A 13,731-nucleotide genomic window follows, 5' to 3' on the forward strand; every position below is an offset into this window, starting at 1 on the left:
TGCCTCCGAACACCAGTCATGATGCTGAAGATGCTGATGATAACTCTGGGGATGCTACACCTTCCTGTGGCAGACTCAAGCCAGAGAGCTGTGAGCAGTGGTTAAAGCATGGCTATATCCTTTACCAGTGACTAACTCTTCTCTCATATTGCCTCCTCTCCCTTTGATGCATGGCAGGTCTGTAACTTGCTAGGAGCATGTACTGATATCTCAGCAGTGTCCATGTTAAATGGTGGCAAATTCCTCAACTGTTCTTATAAACAAAATGACTCTAGTACCTTTGAGACAACAGTTAATGTGTCTTGTCCCAATAATATTACTTATCAGCCTACTCCCATATGCATCTGGCCACCGTTCCTTTTCCTCGTAACACATGCTAGCGAGCTGAATGATACGTTGAATTGCACTAAGAATTGCTATCTTTCCCAGTGCTGGAATGTCATGGCCTTCAAGCTGGCTGTGATTATGCGTATCCCTACCTATGTTCCTATCCCAGTTTCCATTCCAGAGGACAAGTTACCGGTGGTGCTATCCAGAAAGAAGAGAGATTTTGGTATCACAGCCGCCATTGTGACAGCATTGGCTATATCTACAGTAGCTGCCAGGGCAGCAGCAGTCTCACTTGCTGCAACTATACCCACTGCGAAAGCTGTGAACACCCTTGCAGAAGGAACGGCGGCTGCCCTTCAAACACAGACTCAGATCAATGCACATCTGCAAGCAGAAATCCTGATAGTCAACCAGGATTTGGTTCAAGAACAAGTGGACATATGGGGGGGCCCTATTGGGACTGGGATGTATAGTACCCTTCCCGGCAATTTATGTAACTCCCATAGCCTATACTAATATGAGTGACTTACAGAATGTCTCCCGACAGCTCTCCCAATACTTGCAGGGGAATTAGTCCGCAGAATTCCAAAACTATACTCAGCACCTGCTACTAGGCATAACAAGGATAAATAACACCAGAGTTGAGCTTGCAACCCTCCCAGAGATAACCAAAACATTGCAAGATGTGTTAAACTTTACGAAACAATGGGCTAGCGTAATTGGTCTGATGATAATCCATGTAGTGGGCTTGATTCTGCTAGTAAGGAAACTGCAAATTTGGAGGCGACAGCAACATAGGCAACAGCAAGCCATGGTGCAGGCTTTGTTAACCATCGAGGCTGGAACACCCCCCCAAGTGTGGCTAAGTATGCTGGATCGGTAGTCAACGACAGGTAAGATTGGTGGAGGAAATATACCAACCTAAGACAGGACGCAGATCATTGATATCTGCCGTCTGATGACGGGTAAGGATATTCCCCGCCACTGACAACCTAAGACAGGCACGATCCCTGCCATAAAAGAAATAAGGGGGAGATGTCGGAGGCAGGCCCCTGGCCAGGGCGGCCTCCGCCATTAAAAGATGGTGCCTGGCTAGTTGCCAGGTTAGGATTGCCTCGTGAGACTAAGCGGAATGCCCAAAGAGGAAGTAAACAGCATTGGTTGCTAGCGAAGTTGTTCGATTAGGTGCACAGCCTGATTCGCTCCCTCCTGTACCCTGCTCACTGATTGGTCATGTAAGCGTATATAAGTGTGTAGACTTGCGGAAATAAAGAGAGAGAAGATGCATCCGAACTGGGGTTTCTTGTCGTCCTTGCGGGGCGAGGGCGATAGGGCTCGATTCCAGGACCCTGAGATCATGACCCAAGCTGAAGGCAGAGGCTTAACCCACTGAGCCACCCAGGTGCTCCAAGAAGGGGACTTTAGAAGAAACAAAACAAAATACAATACCATTAACTCACCTGAAAAATTAACAATAATTCCTTAATATCTTCAAGCGTCCAGCTTGTGTTTGCATTTCCCTCGAATGTCATATACATTTTTTAAGAACATAAACTTTAAGAGCGCCTGACACATTATGTTTTTGCCAATATGATACATTATGTTTTTGTCAATCCTATCTTTTCTACATCCTAGTTTTTAAGAGCAGGGAAGGGGCACTAATTCTGCCCTTTAATTCTAAGCTACAACATAGGACCATACACACTGTGGTATTTCTGAAACCATAATAAAGAAAACTCTCTTTGTGGTCAGTTGCTAGAAAACTTAACGGCCCTTGTACAAGTAACAGGCAGAAGGAAGCCTAGTGAGACATCCACCTTAAGCTACCCAAAAGTAATGTCCCTTGGGAGCCTGGCATTCAAGAAAGTTTATATTTGAAAAGATGGGACCTACCTGGGAAAGCTGCACGTGCGGCCTGTCATCCTCTCACCTGTAACTTTGGGAGTTAAGAGTGCACAAGTGAGCTGAGCCACCTCCTATCCCACAGAGTGTCTACGTACTCAAAGCATGGCCTAACGACAAGTTTCTTTATTCCAAAATTAGAAAAGCCAACACTGATTCAATTGTCTCTTCTAAATGTACAACATTACTTATAAGCCAGAGTTTGTATTCATCTAGTATTCCCTTTTATCTTTATGATTTCATACACATGAGATTTGTGGGAAGGAATAAAAGATACATGTTTATTTTGAGTTGACTATTCCTAGGTTATTTCTTTGAGTATGTCTAATTCCACAGCTCCCACTAACATGTAGCTAAGTGAGTGAGGTCCGAATTTTTAACCGCAGCACAAGGAATGGCAGTGGGAGCCAAAAGGAAAGTGTGTGTACACTTCCTTAAACACCAAACCGCACACACATGCACACACCCTGCTTTAAAATAGTTTACTTGGCCTTTTGTCCCTTCCTAAATCATACTAGGTGTGCAGAGGGGTGGCTTGGAAGGTGTTCACATTATGGCGAGAAAAGGAAAGATGTGGCACCTTCAGAGCCAAACAGAGGAAAGATCACTCTGACATCTACCCAACTCAATTCAATGAGTATTTATCAAGTACCCTCTTCCCAGGGCCTATTGGAAATACAGAGATGAAGAAGATAGAGGCTCTGATTGAAACCTATTTACAGAACAAATTTCACAAATGGCTTAAGGCACATAGAGAATGATGGAGGTGAGAAATGGAAGATGACTAGGTTTAGTCAAGAAGCACAGGGGGATGACAGATTTCTGATCTGCTTTGTGGTCCCTAGTTCCTCAAAAAGACATCTGAAATGGGTACCACTCATTTCACAAAATTATCACTTTTCACAATCACCAAAAACCTGGCAAGCCAGTGAAAACCACACACTAAAAGACATTTCAGTTATCCTCTCTTCCTTGATTTTTCCACTTTCATTTCTTACATGGATGGGCTGCAATAAATAGCTAATTTTCTGAATCCTCTGTGTGGTAAGTATTGGTGAAAGTAGTTAGAAGCCCGTCCCATTTTGTCCTGAGTTTGTAACATTCACCTTAACTCAAATTCAAATTAATTCAAATTAATTCAGTTAATTCAAATTAACCCCTGAGTGATACAGCACACTGAACAGCACTAGAAAAATCTATAGGATCGTGATGTAGTAGGTGACTTTGGTCAAATTTGTAATTAAACATTATTTTGGTGAGGTTGTCTATACTTGGCCCTTACTTAAAGATGTAGTTTCTGAATAACAAGAGATAAAAATTAAGATGCTTCAGAGGCGCCTGGGTGGCTCAGTTAGTTAAGTGTCTTATTCTTGATTTCAGCACAGGTTATGATCTCAGGGTAGTGGGGCTGAGCCCCATTTCAGGCTCTGCACTCACCAGGGAGTCGGCTTGGGAGTCTCTCTCTCCTTCTCTCTCTGCTCCTCCCACACACACTCTCTCAAATGAAGAAATCAATTTAAAAAATTAAGATGTTTCAAGAAAATGATACCTTACCATCTCTTTAGCTGTTCATTCACAATTAAAATCTCATAGAATACCAAAAGTAGAAGAGTGTTTAATTATCTGTCTGATGTACAGATACTTTGAGCCAGTAATTCCACCTCTAAATACAGTTGACCCTTGAACAACATGGTGGTTGGGACACCAACCTCGAAGCAGTCAAAAATCTCTGTATACCTTTTGACTCTCCAAAACTGAACTCCTGAGAGCCTGCTGTGAACTGGAAACCTTGCTGATGACATAGTCGATTAATATGCTTTGTACCTTATACATATTATATACTTTATTCTTACAATAAAGTAGGCTAGAGAGACACCTGGGTGGCTCAGTCGGTTAAGCATCTGCCTTTGGCTCAGATCATGATCCCGGGGTCCTGGGATCAAGCCCCACATTAGGCTAGGGAGCCTGCTTCTCCATCTACCCCTCCCCCTGCTGCTGCTCTCTTTTTCTCTTTCTCTTTTTCAAAAATAAATAAATAATTTTTTTTTAAAAAAGTAAGCTAGAGAAAATAAAATTATTAAGAAGATCATAAAGAAAAGAAAATACACTTACAGTGCTATATTGTAAAAAAATTCACCTGTAAGTGGAATCACACAGTTCAAATCCATTTTGTTCAAGGATCAGATGTATCTGTCCTAAAGACACACTGACACATGTATCAAATGTTATATGAACAAAGTTATCTGTCATAGGACTGTGATAGCAAAATACTGAAAATACAACATAAATATTTATTGATTAAGTATGGATTAAATAAATTATCATATTTCCATAAAATGGTATACTTTGCAACCATAAATAAGAATGAAGAAACTCGTAGGCACCTGGGTGGCTCAGTGGGTTGAGCCTCTGCCTTCGGCTCTGGTCATGGTCTCAGGGTCCTGGCATCGAGCCCCACGTTAGGCTCTCTGCTCAGCAGGGAGCCTGCTTCTCCCTCTGCCTGTCTCTCTGCCTACTTGGGATCTCTCTCTCTGTCAAATAAAAAAATAAAATCTTAAAAAAAAAAAAAAGAATGAAGAAACTCTTTATATACTTACATGAATGATCTCCAAGTTATGAGATTAAGAAAAGCAGGTGTGCTGTATGCTAGCATTTGTAAAAAAAATTCAATAGGGTTAAAAGTATATATACATTATTTATAAACACCTATACTTATCCCTAGGGGTCAGAGCATAAGAAAGAGATAACATTGTGATTTGTAGGAGGGAAATTGGTCAGATGTGGGTAGGAGTAGAAGGAACATTTTTCTCTAAATATCCTTCTGTATCTTTTGAATTGTGAACCATGTGAATATATTTCCTATTTTCAAAAATTACATTATTAAGTACAACTCCCCTAATTTACAGGTGAAGATGCTGAGGCCCACGTTATTAAACAATGACCCTAATATACTCTTTAGTATATTAGTATATACCATCTACTTTTCCTATAAGGTTTCTGTAACAGTGGTCTAATCACTTACCCCAAACCTCCCATTTCTCCAGGAGGGTCTGTTGGCAAGCAGCTAAGCAGGGGGAATTTCTGAGCTTTACATTTCCTGTTTTAGTGACAAATAACATAGACATTCCTGTTTCTCTTGCCCACTCTCACCTTTCTGTACAAAGAAGATCAAGTATACAAGTACATTCTTCACAAAGGCCTTTAGTGAAGCAATTATTTGCCTGGTGTGAATAGGACAACTCAAATTTGATATGTCAAGCAAACAAACTGAAAAGGTCTTTTAGTTATGCAATGACAGAAGGGCCTAAGTCCAAGGGGAGTGGATCTCTCAGCTACTATACTCCATTTCTGGGACACCCTTTGTTGTTGGCTAAGCCATATCCTGAAATCCAGCAATCACGAGATACACCCTTTCGTACCCTCCGACTGGATCCTTTTGTAGTCTTGATACGTTTCCAACGTGCTAACCGTGCGTGCTTTAGTATGATTTATGTAGATTTCAGTGTTTTATAGACAGTGTGATAAGAGTATAAAAAGCACTGGACTAGACATGAGAGGCTCTGAGCTACAGACACAAGCGCCATACATTAGCCACAGAACACAAAGCAAATCACTTAAACCCAACAAGGGCTAGTTTTTTTTTATTGCAAAATGAACATAAAAATACCTACACTATGTCAATCTCAGGGTTGTAAGGATCAAATATGTTGAAATACTTTCTAAGGTACAGTAAGGACGGAATATAATTAGTAATAGTTTGCTTACTCATTAGACGACACAATTAATCTCTAAAAGGAGATGTCCCAGTCACACATAGGGCTCACTTTCATGTTTCTTAAAGTATAGAGCCTCTTACACTTGGATTTAAAGAACACAAGCTAATCAGATAAACACACATCACCAAAACACTGCTTTAACTGCCTTCCTGTTATAATCAAAGGGAGACAAAGGTTCCCCTTGCTTAAATTTTCCTTGTTTTTAAGGTAGGCTCCATGCCAATGTAGGGTTTGAACTCATGACCGTGAGATCAAGAGTCGCATGCTCTACTGACTGTACCAGCCAGACGTCCCTAAATTCTCTTTTAGTTAACGTTATACAGGATTTTAATCATCTAGATCATAATGTTATTGGTTTGCCTGTGAATACTGGGAATTAATTTGGTGTGAGGCAGAAACTAGAACACATTTTATTTTATTTTATTTTATTTTTTTAAAGATTTTATTTATTTATTTGTCAGAGAGAGAGAGAGAGAGAGCAAGAGCGAGCACAGGCAGAGTGGCAGGCAGAGTCAGAGGGAGAAGCAGGCTCCCTGCGGAGCAAGGAGCCTGATGTGGGACTCGATCCCAGGATGCTAGGATCATGACCTGAGCCGAAGGCAGCTGCTTAACCAACTGAGCCACCCAGGCGTCCCTAGAAAACATTTTAAATAGTATTTTACTCCTCCCTCTCCCCTTAAAAAAAAATAAGATTTATTTATTGAGGGTGTGTGCACACAGGTAGAGGGGCAGAGTAAGAGGGAGAGAGAGAATCTTAAGCAGAGCCCCCCACCCCACCCGCCCAGCCCAGCTTGGGCACAACGTGGGGCTTGATCTCATAACCCTGAGATCATGACCTCAGCCAAAATCAAGAGTCTGATGCTTAACTGACTGAACCACCCAGGCGCCCCTCCGCCCTCCTTTTAATTAATAAAGGATGATTTAATGAAAATTCTCTGAAAGAATATACACAAAAATGAGAAAAGTTGTTTAATACCTCAGATGGAGGCTGCATTGTGTGGTGGAAAAGTACTGGGCTAGGAATCAGAAGCCCTGGGTTCTAGATCTGGGACTTATTATCTGTGTGACTCTGAGGAACTCACTCTCATCATTCATTCACTCAAATGTACTGTGTACTTATGGGGTGATGGAACTCTGATGAACCCCTATCCTCAAGAAGCCCAGTCTGGAGAAGGGATACATACAAATAATGAAAACCAGTATATGCTGTACTGAGATACAGATCCTGCACAAGGTTGTGTGGGAGCTGATAAAAAGTCATCAGAAAAGGTAGGGAGGAAAAAAGGTAGGAGAGAGGAATGGGGGCCTGCAAGTACATAGTTAGCAGCAGGCCTTTAACTTTGATTTTGAAAACCAAAAGACTAAGTTGTAGGTGCTCTACTGCTTCAAAACTGTGACCACTCAGCACAGTCTCATTAACACCTCTACTACCTGTTTGAAGGAAGACTCAATCTGGCTGAAAAGGTCCTCTAACATCTCACTGGTTGCTAGATTTGCTCTCTATAAGGTATAGATTCCCTCCAAATAATTTCTCCTGTTTACTTTCGTAATGCATGTTTCTATCTCACCATGCTGTACTGCATAAATTCTCAACCTACAAAAGCAGATTGTATACAAAAGCCTAAGGCCTTTGTGTAAAGGAAAAGAGGTAGGGTGGACCCTTCTCAACCCTTTCCTTTTCCGCAGGGCTTTGCATTCCTAGGATGGGCCCCTCCTCTGCTTGGGGATGTTACCTAAAGCTGAAATACCACTCAAAGCCACGGAACTTCAAAAGCATTTCCTTCCCAGCCCCTACTATAAGCTTTCTTTTGGCATAAATGGCTCGTTTTAATATATTAAGTATCAGCCTCTTTATTTTTTTTTTTTTAATTTTTTATTTATTTGACAGACAGACCACAAGTAGGCAGAGAGGCAGGCAGAGAGAGAGGAGGAAGCAGGCTCCCCGCGGAGCAGAGAGCCCGATGCGAGGCTCGATCCCAGGACCCTGGGATCATGACCTGAGCCAGCCTCTTGATGACTCTTGTAGCAAACTACAGAGGACTTTTGACTTTCTAAATGGCTTTATTATGCTAAAGTTGCATGTGGGAGGGCCCATATCATCAACCTGCCCTGTCTTCTTCCCTCCCTTTCCCCCAGTCTTGCCTGGCTTGCCAACTCTTTTTTTTTTTTAAAGTGGGCTCGAACTCATGACCCTGAGATCAAGATCTACACTGCTTCACCACTGAGCCACCCAGGCACCCCCTAGCTTGCTAACTTTAAATGGCAAAGTTACCTGGGGGATGCCTGGTCACTGACTTATCTGACATCTTCACTACTTTAAAGTCATCTTGTCATTGTAAACACTTAGAACCTTTATTATTCTCAATGCAAAATTGTAACTTTAATCCAAAGAAAAACTGGATTGCAGCTTTTAAGGACTAATACCTTTTTCCCAAGTAGTGTTTACCATGCCTTATCTCATTCAATCCTCACCAACAACTCCACATTCTAGGGACTACTAGGAAAATGAAGTGGAGGTGTACCTGGCAGGCTCCGTCAGTGGAGTATAGGACTCCTGGTCTTGGGGCTATGAGTTTGAGCCCCATGCTGGGTGGAAAGAGTTCTTAAAAATAAAATATTCGAAAAGAAAGGAAGAAAGAAAGAAAGAAAGAAAGAAAAATGAAGCAGATACTTACACAGGAAACTTACTTTTTATGTCATATACTCCTAAACCACTTGGATTTTTTTCATATCAATCATGTCATTTAGAATAAATAATCCCACTTCCTACATAGCTAAGTAACTTATCCCCTTGGCTTTCAAGCTGTTAGACAAATATGGCCCTAGTCTCCTTTTCAATTTTTTTTTTTTTTTTTTTTTTTTTTTGGCACAGAGAGAGAGATCACAAGTAGGCAGAGAGGCAGGCACAGAAAGAGGGGGAAGCAGGCTCCCCACCAAACAGAGAGCCTGATGCGGGGCTCGATTCCAGGTCCATGAGATCACAACCTAAGCCAAAGGCAGAGGCTTTAACCCACTGAGCCACCCAGGCACCCCTCCTTTTCAATTTTAATCCGCTACTTCCCTAGGTATTCTGATGTTTTATACTCTTAGCCAACGATCCCACAGAACTCTCTTAACTGATTTATTAAGTGGTAACACACTAACCAGCCTAGTCTCTAATATCATGGAATTAAAACTTCTTTTTCTCCCTCAGTGAAATTGTGTCCTCATCAAGTGTCAGGTAGGTCTGTTCAGAAATCAACTTGTGCCAGTTGTGCTTATTAATGTAAGAATAAAATTTAATAAAGTATTACATAAAGCAATTAAGTGTGACAAGAGAAAACAGCAGCAGCTAATACTTGCTACCTGCCAGATGCTATTCTAAGTGCTTTACATGAACTGACTTCTATAATCTTCACAAGAACCCTATAAATTAGATTATATCATTGTCCCTGTTTTCCAAAGGAGAAAACTGAGCAACATGCCCAAGATCTGTATAAATGGCAAAACAATTTGGCTCCAGAGCTTAAGAATTAAGCTACTAGGGGCGCCTGGGTGGCTCAGTGGGTTGGACCGCTGCCTTCGGCTCAGGTCATGATCTCAGGGTCCTGGGATCGAGTCCCGCATCGGGCTCTCTGCTCGGCAGGGAGCCTGCTTCCTTCTCTCTCTCTCTGCCTGTCTCTCAGTGTACTTGTGATTTCTCTCTGTCAAATAAATAAATAAAATCTTTAAAAAAAAAAAAAGAATTAAGCTACTATACTACGTGGTCTGATAGTTGTTTGTATGAAAACCAAGTTGAAAGCTTTGGAAAGACTAGATAAAGATGAGTCACACAGATACATACAACTACTCAACCCTACCTTGTACGCCAAAGTAGCCATAGATAATACGTCAACAAATGAGCATGGCTGTGTTCCAATAAAACTATTTACAGAAACAGGCAGAAGGCTAGGACAAGGTTTGGCCCTCATGCTGTAGTTCACAGATCCTTGGGGCCCACACCCCAAGAAAAGGCTTATTTTAAAGACTGGCAAAAAGATGTTTATGCTTTAAGTTAAAATCAAATGGCTAAGGTCTGTGTGTAAGTAATAACTGTATGATTCCCTATTTTAACTTATTTTTTTTAGTTGGCCAACTATTGGCCCTAATTGCATCAAATTAGAGGGCAACTCTGGTCTTGTAAGAAATTTGTGCTTTCTCTCCTGTCTCTGTGGTTTTGCCAAAGCCACCCCCTCAACCTGGAGAACTATGGTTCCTCATTTCCATTTGAAATTCCACTCATCTTCAAAGCCCATTATCTAACCCCACATACTCCTCCAAACAAGATACAATCTCTTCTTCCTTTGAAAACCTACAATAATTAATTTCTACTTATGGGACTTACTTTGCTGTCTTCTAGTACAATTATTTGTATAGTTCAACTATCCCCACTGTTCAACTATAAGCACTTTGAGGACAACAATGACTTAATCATCTTCCTATTCCAGGCAACACTCTGAACAGTGCCTTACACATAGAAGGTTTTCAGATATTTCTTGAATTGTGTTTGACATTCTTCTGTTTTTAGTGACTGGACAGAAAAAACACTATACCAATTCCCCAAAAACTATATTCAATTCATATTGCTAGCATCACACCTATCATGTAACCTGGTTGTAACTTCGAACTTTAATAATTTTTATAGTTTAATATTTACAGTGCATTCACTAGTACAGATTAGTATGGGTACACCTGGATAGAAAAATTATCATCTCTATAGCAAAATTCTGATAATTAAAAAAAAAAAAAAGATTTTATTTATTTATTTATTTGAGAGAGAGAGAGGGAGAGAGCACACAAGTGGAGAGAGGAGCAGGGGGAAGGAATCTCAAGCAGACTGCCCTCTGAGCGTGGATCCTGATGTGGGATCGATTTTATGATCCTGAGATCATGACCTGAGCTGTAATCAAAAGTCAGACGCTTCACTCACTGAGCCACCAAGGTGCCCTGACAGTGGCTTTTTAGATGTACCTAATCCTGCAGTTCAAATCGTGCAAGACTGAGGAAACCTCACCACTTTGTCATACTGCTGATCAGAACTAGTAGCTGTGTTCCCACAGTGGTGACCTGGGCATGCATATTTGCTGTGTCCCAACTGCCAAAAATGCTGATCCAGATTTTACATGCCTGCCTGTCTAAAAAGGCTATTTAAATGCCCTGGATGAAAAACATCCCCAACTCAAGAATTCAGGATTAGCATTCAAATGATCTTTCAGGAATTTTTTTTTTAAAGCACAATTCAGATGTTTCAGTGCTAGAATGACGATGACCAGCACTGAGGAAAAGGGTTAGAAAAAGTGATGTCACTTAGGCAGTTCATTCTCCCTCTCCTGAGAGGTAGCTAAGTTCATACTCTAAACAGAGCTACTGCAAAGGTTTGCAGTTCTAGTGCTTAGATTCCAGTTCCATCACTGTTTTCACACTGTCAGCCTTCACTGCTTTAACCATCTTAATCTATAAAATGGACACAGGAAGCAGACAACAGCCTTGTCTCTTAGTTTAATAGAGGAATCCTTTACTAACAAAAATCAGAGCTACATATACTATTTCTAGCTATTCCACCCCCCTTTTCCCCCTCCCCTAGAGCTTTAAACAACAGTAAAATTATCTTCAACTAGTTCACAGCTAGTACAGCATTTTTATCTTTCTGGAAGGCAAGAGCCATTGCATGGTTCTCTGGCTCATAGGTGAAAAAAAAAAATCCCAAGAGCATAAATTAAGGAATGGGAATAAAGATGAATTCCATTACTCAGTCTAAAAAAGAGTAAGAATCCATTATGGTCAAGAAGGCAGGGTGCTCTGTGACACAGGTGACATCAAGATGAATAAAACTGCCCCTGTCCTTGAGGAGCTTACAATTTAGTACAAGCACAAAAACTGTAATAAAAAACAGAACAAGGGAAGAAATACAAGAAGTACAAAGTTCTCTAGGAGCTGAATCCTACCAATCATTTCACTTCAATTTCATGCTAACAGACTAAAACACCCAGGTAAGGGACACCTGTTGTCCTAACCTGATCAAGAGAAGTTCCGCAGGAAACAACTGCAGTTGAGAGATATGGAAACGGATGCTACAGTGACACACTACAGGCTTACCCACACATAGGCTAAACCAGGCTTACCTGGAGATGGTCTGAAGAATTATACCAGAAATACTTATATAAGATTACAGAGAAGGTGGAAACTGTAGAAGATAAGTCCCTACCAACTGATGTTGACTTCGGTCTGTGGCAAAAAACAAAAACAAAAACAAAACAAACAGAAAAAAACCCACAACAACAACTAAGCAAAACCCAGACCAAGACTGGGACTGGGGATTTTCGCTTCTAAAGGTTTCTCTCTTCCATCACTCACCCCCAGAATATCCTGCTCTTCTGCACCTCACCTGGATAGGGAGGGGAATTCTCTCCAAATGTACGCCAGAGTGTAGCAATAGCCACTTTGTAAGGACGCACAGTACTTAAGAGTTGATAAGGTTCTTTTTCATCCATCAGCTTACTAAGTCCTGAATCAAGAGACTAGGGATCCAGCCCCAGTCCGCCCTTTACTCTGTATGACCTCGGACTAGTCCTCCAAGTGCTTATTACTTCCTTTCTCTATTGCAAATTCTGGGATTATGAGGAGACTGGGATTGAATTCGATGACCTCTGAGGTCTAAAAGCTTCCTGACCAGCCGGCACAGAGAAACACTGGAGAAAGAGCCCGTTGAATAAATAGGGACGGCGGCCACAGGGGACAAGGGAGAGGAACGACAGGTCCGTTTTATAGACGGGGAAAGTGAGGCACCAAGCACCCAGCCCCAAGGTCACTCTAGCTATGTCACTGTAGGGGCCCGGCCGAAAGCTCAGCCTCCAGACTGCCAGTCCCGGGCCCTTTCTCCTTTCGCAGAGCGGAGAAGAGTGGCGTGGAGGGTCCTTGTCCCCAGGGAGAAAGGACTGTGCCCATGCCAGGGGTGGGGGACCGACCGTCAGTGCTTACCTTCCAGATCGAGTCTCGCCACCGGCACCTCCCTCTTAGAACCTTAACCCGTCACCACCCCCGCGACTCTTCCGAAGCCCCCTCCACTTCTGCCGGGCTCGACGTGTCCACGACCGCCACCGAGGCCGCTGATTCCCGCCCCTGCCCCGCCCCCTGACTCGTCGGCCAATCCGTGTGCAGGATTTCGGAGCTCCCGCGGATTTCACCGCCTCTGCAGGCTGGTGAAGCCTTACGTCACGGGCGCGCGTGCCCGTGAGGACCTCCCATTTGCCTTTCCCCCACCTTCTCCGGAGCGTAGACCCCTCCCCGCTGAGCCACCGTGCGAGAGTTCGTCCTGCCGGAAAGCAGCACGCCGCCGCGGCATTTCACGACGTCGGCGGTGAAAGGCCCGAAAACACTCTTGCTTCCCTCCTACCGCTGGATGAAAGGCACCGCGATGTTTGGTGCGGGAGACGAAGATGACACCGACTTTCTCTCTCCTAGCGGCGGGTGAGTGACTGGGAAACGTAGGACAGAGGACGTAATGAGAGAACTGGGCAAATGGTTGGTGGGGTCGCAGTCTTATCAGACTTCTTCCCAACTTCCGGGTCCAGACCCCTGCCACATTCCGGTGCTCTACAGGTTTCAGAATCCGGGCAGAGCTCGAATCTGTGCCGTGTCTGTCCACCTCGATTCTGGACCTGGCATGTCCCTTGTCACTCACTATGGCCCTGGGGTTCGTCTTCTG

General features: G+C 42.7%; 2 protein-coding genes across 5 annotated transcripts in view; one reads left to right on the top strand and one right to left on the bottom strand.

Moving 5' to 3' along the window:
* Window positions 1-13,161, bottom strand: part of SLC31A1 (solute carrier family 31 member 1) — a 42,977-nt gene extending 29,816 nt beyond the window's left edge. The window contains exon 1 of the mRNA XM_059142041.1: window positions 13,005-13,161. The gene's annotated coding sequence lies outside the window, so the exon portion shown is untranslated. The remainder of the gene's footprint in view (window positions 1-13,004) is intronic.
* Window positions 13,162-13,337: 176 nt separating this feature from the next.
* Window positions 13,338-13,731, top strand: part of FKBP15 (FKBP prolyl isomerase family member 15) — a 55,259-nt gene continuing 54,865 nt past the window's right edge. For all 4 annotated transcript variants that reach the window (XM_059142033.1, XM_059142034.1, XM_059142035.1 and 1 more), the window contains exon 1: window positions 13,338-13,493. In XM_059142033.1, coding sequence (XP_058998016.1) covers window positions 13,426-13,493 — 68 coding nt within the window. In that variant the 5' untranslated portion in view covers window positions 13,338-13,425. The remainder of the gene's footprint in view (window positions 13,494-13,731) is intronic.

The sequence above is a fragment of the Mustela lutreola genome, chromosome 12 (genome assembly GCF_030435805.1).
Source record: "Mustela lutreola isolate mMusLut2 chromosome 12, mMusLut2.pri, whole genome shotgun sequence".
Lineage (NCBI taxonomy): Eukaryota > Metazoa > Chordata > Mammalia > Carnivora > Mustelidae > Mustela > Mustela lutreola.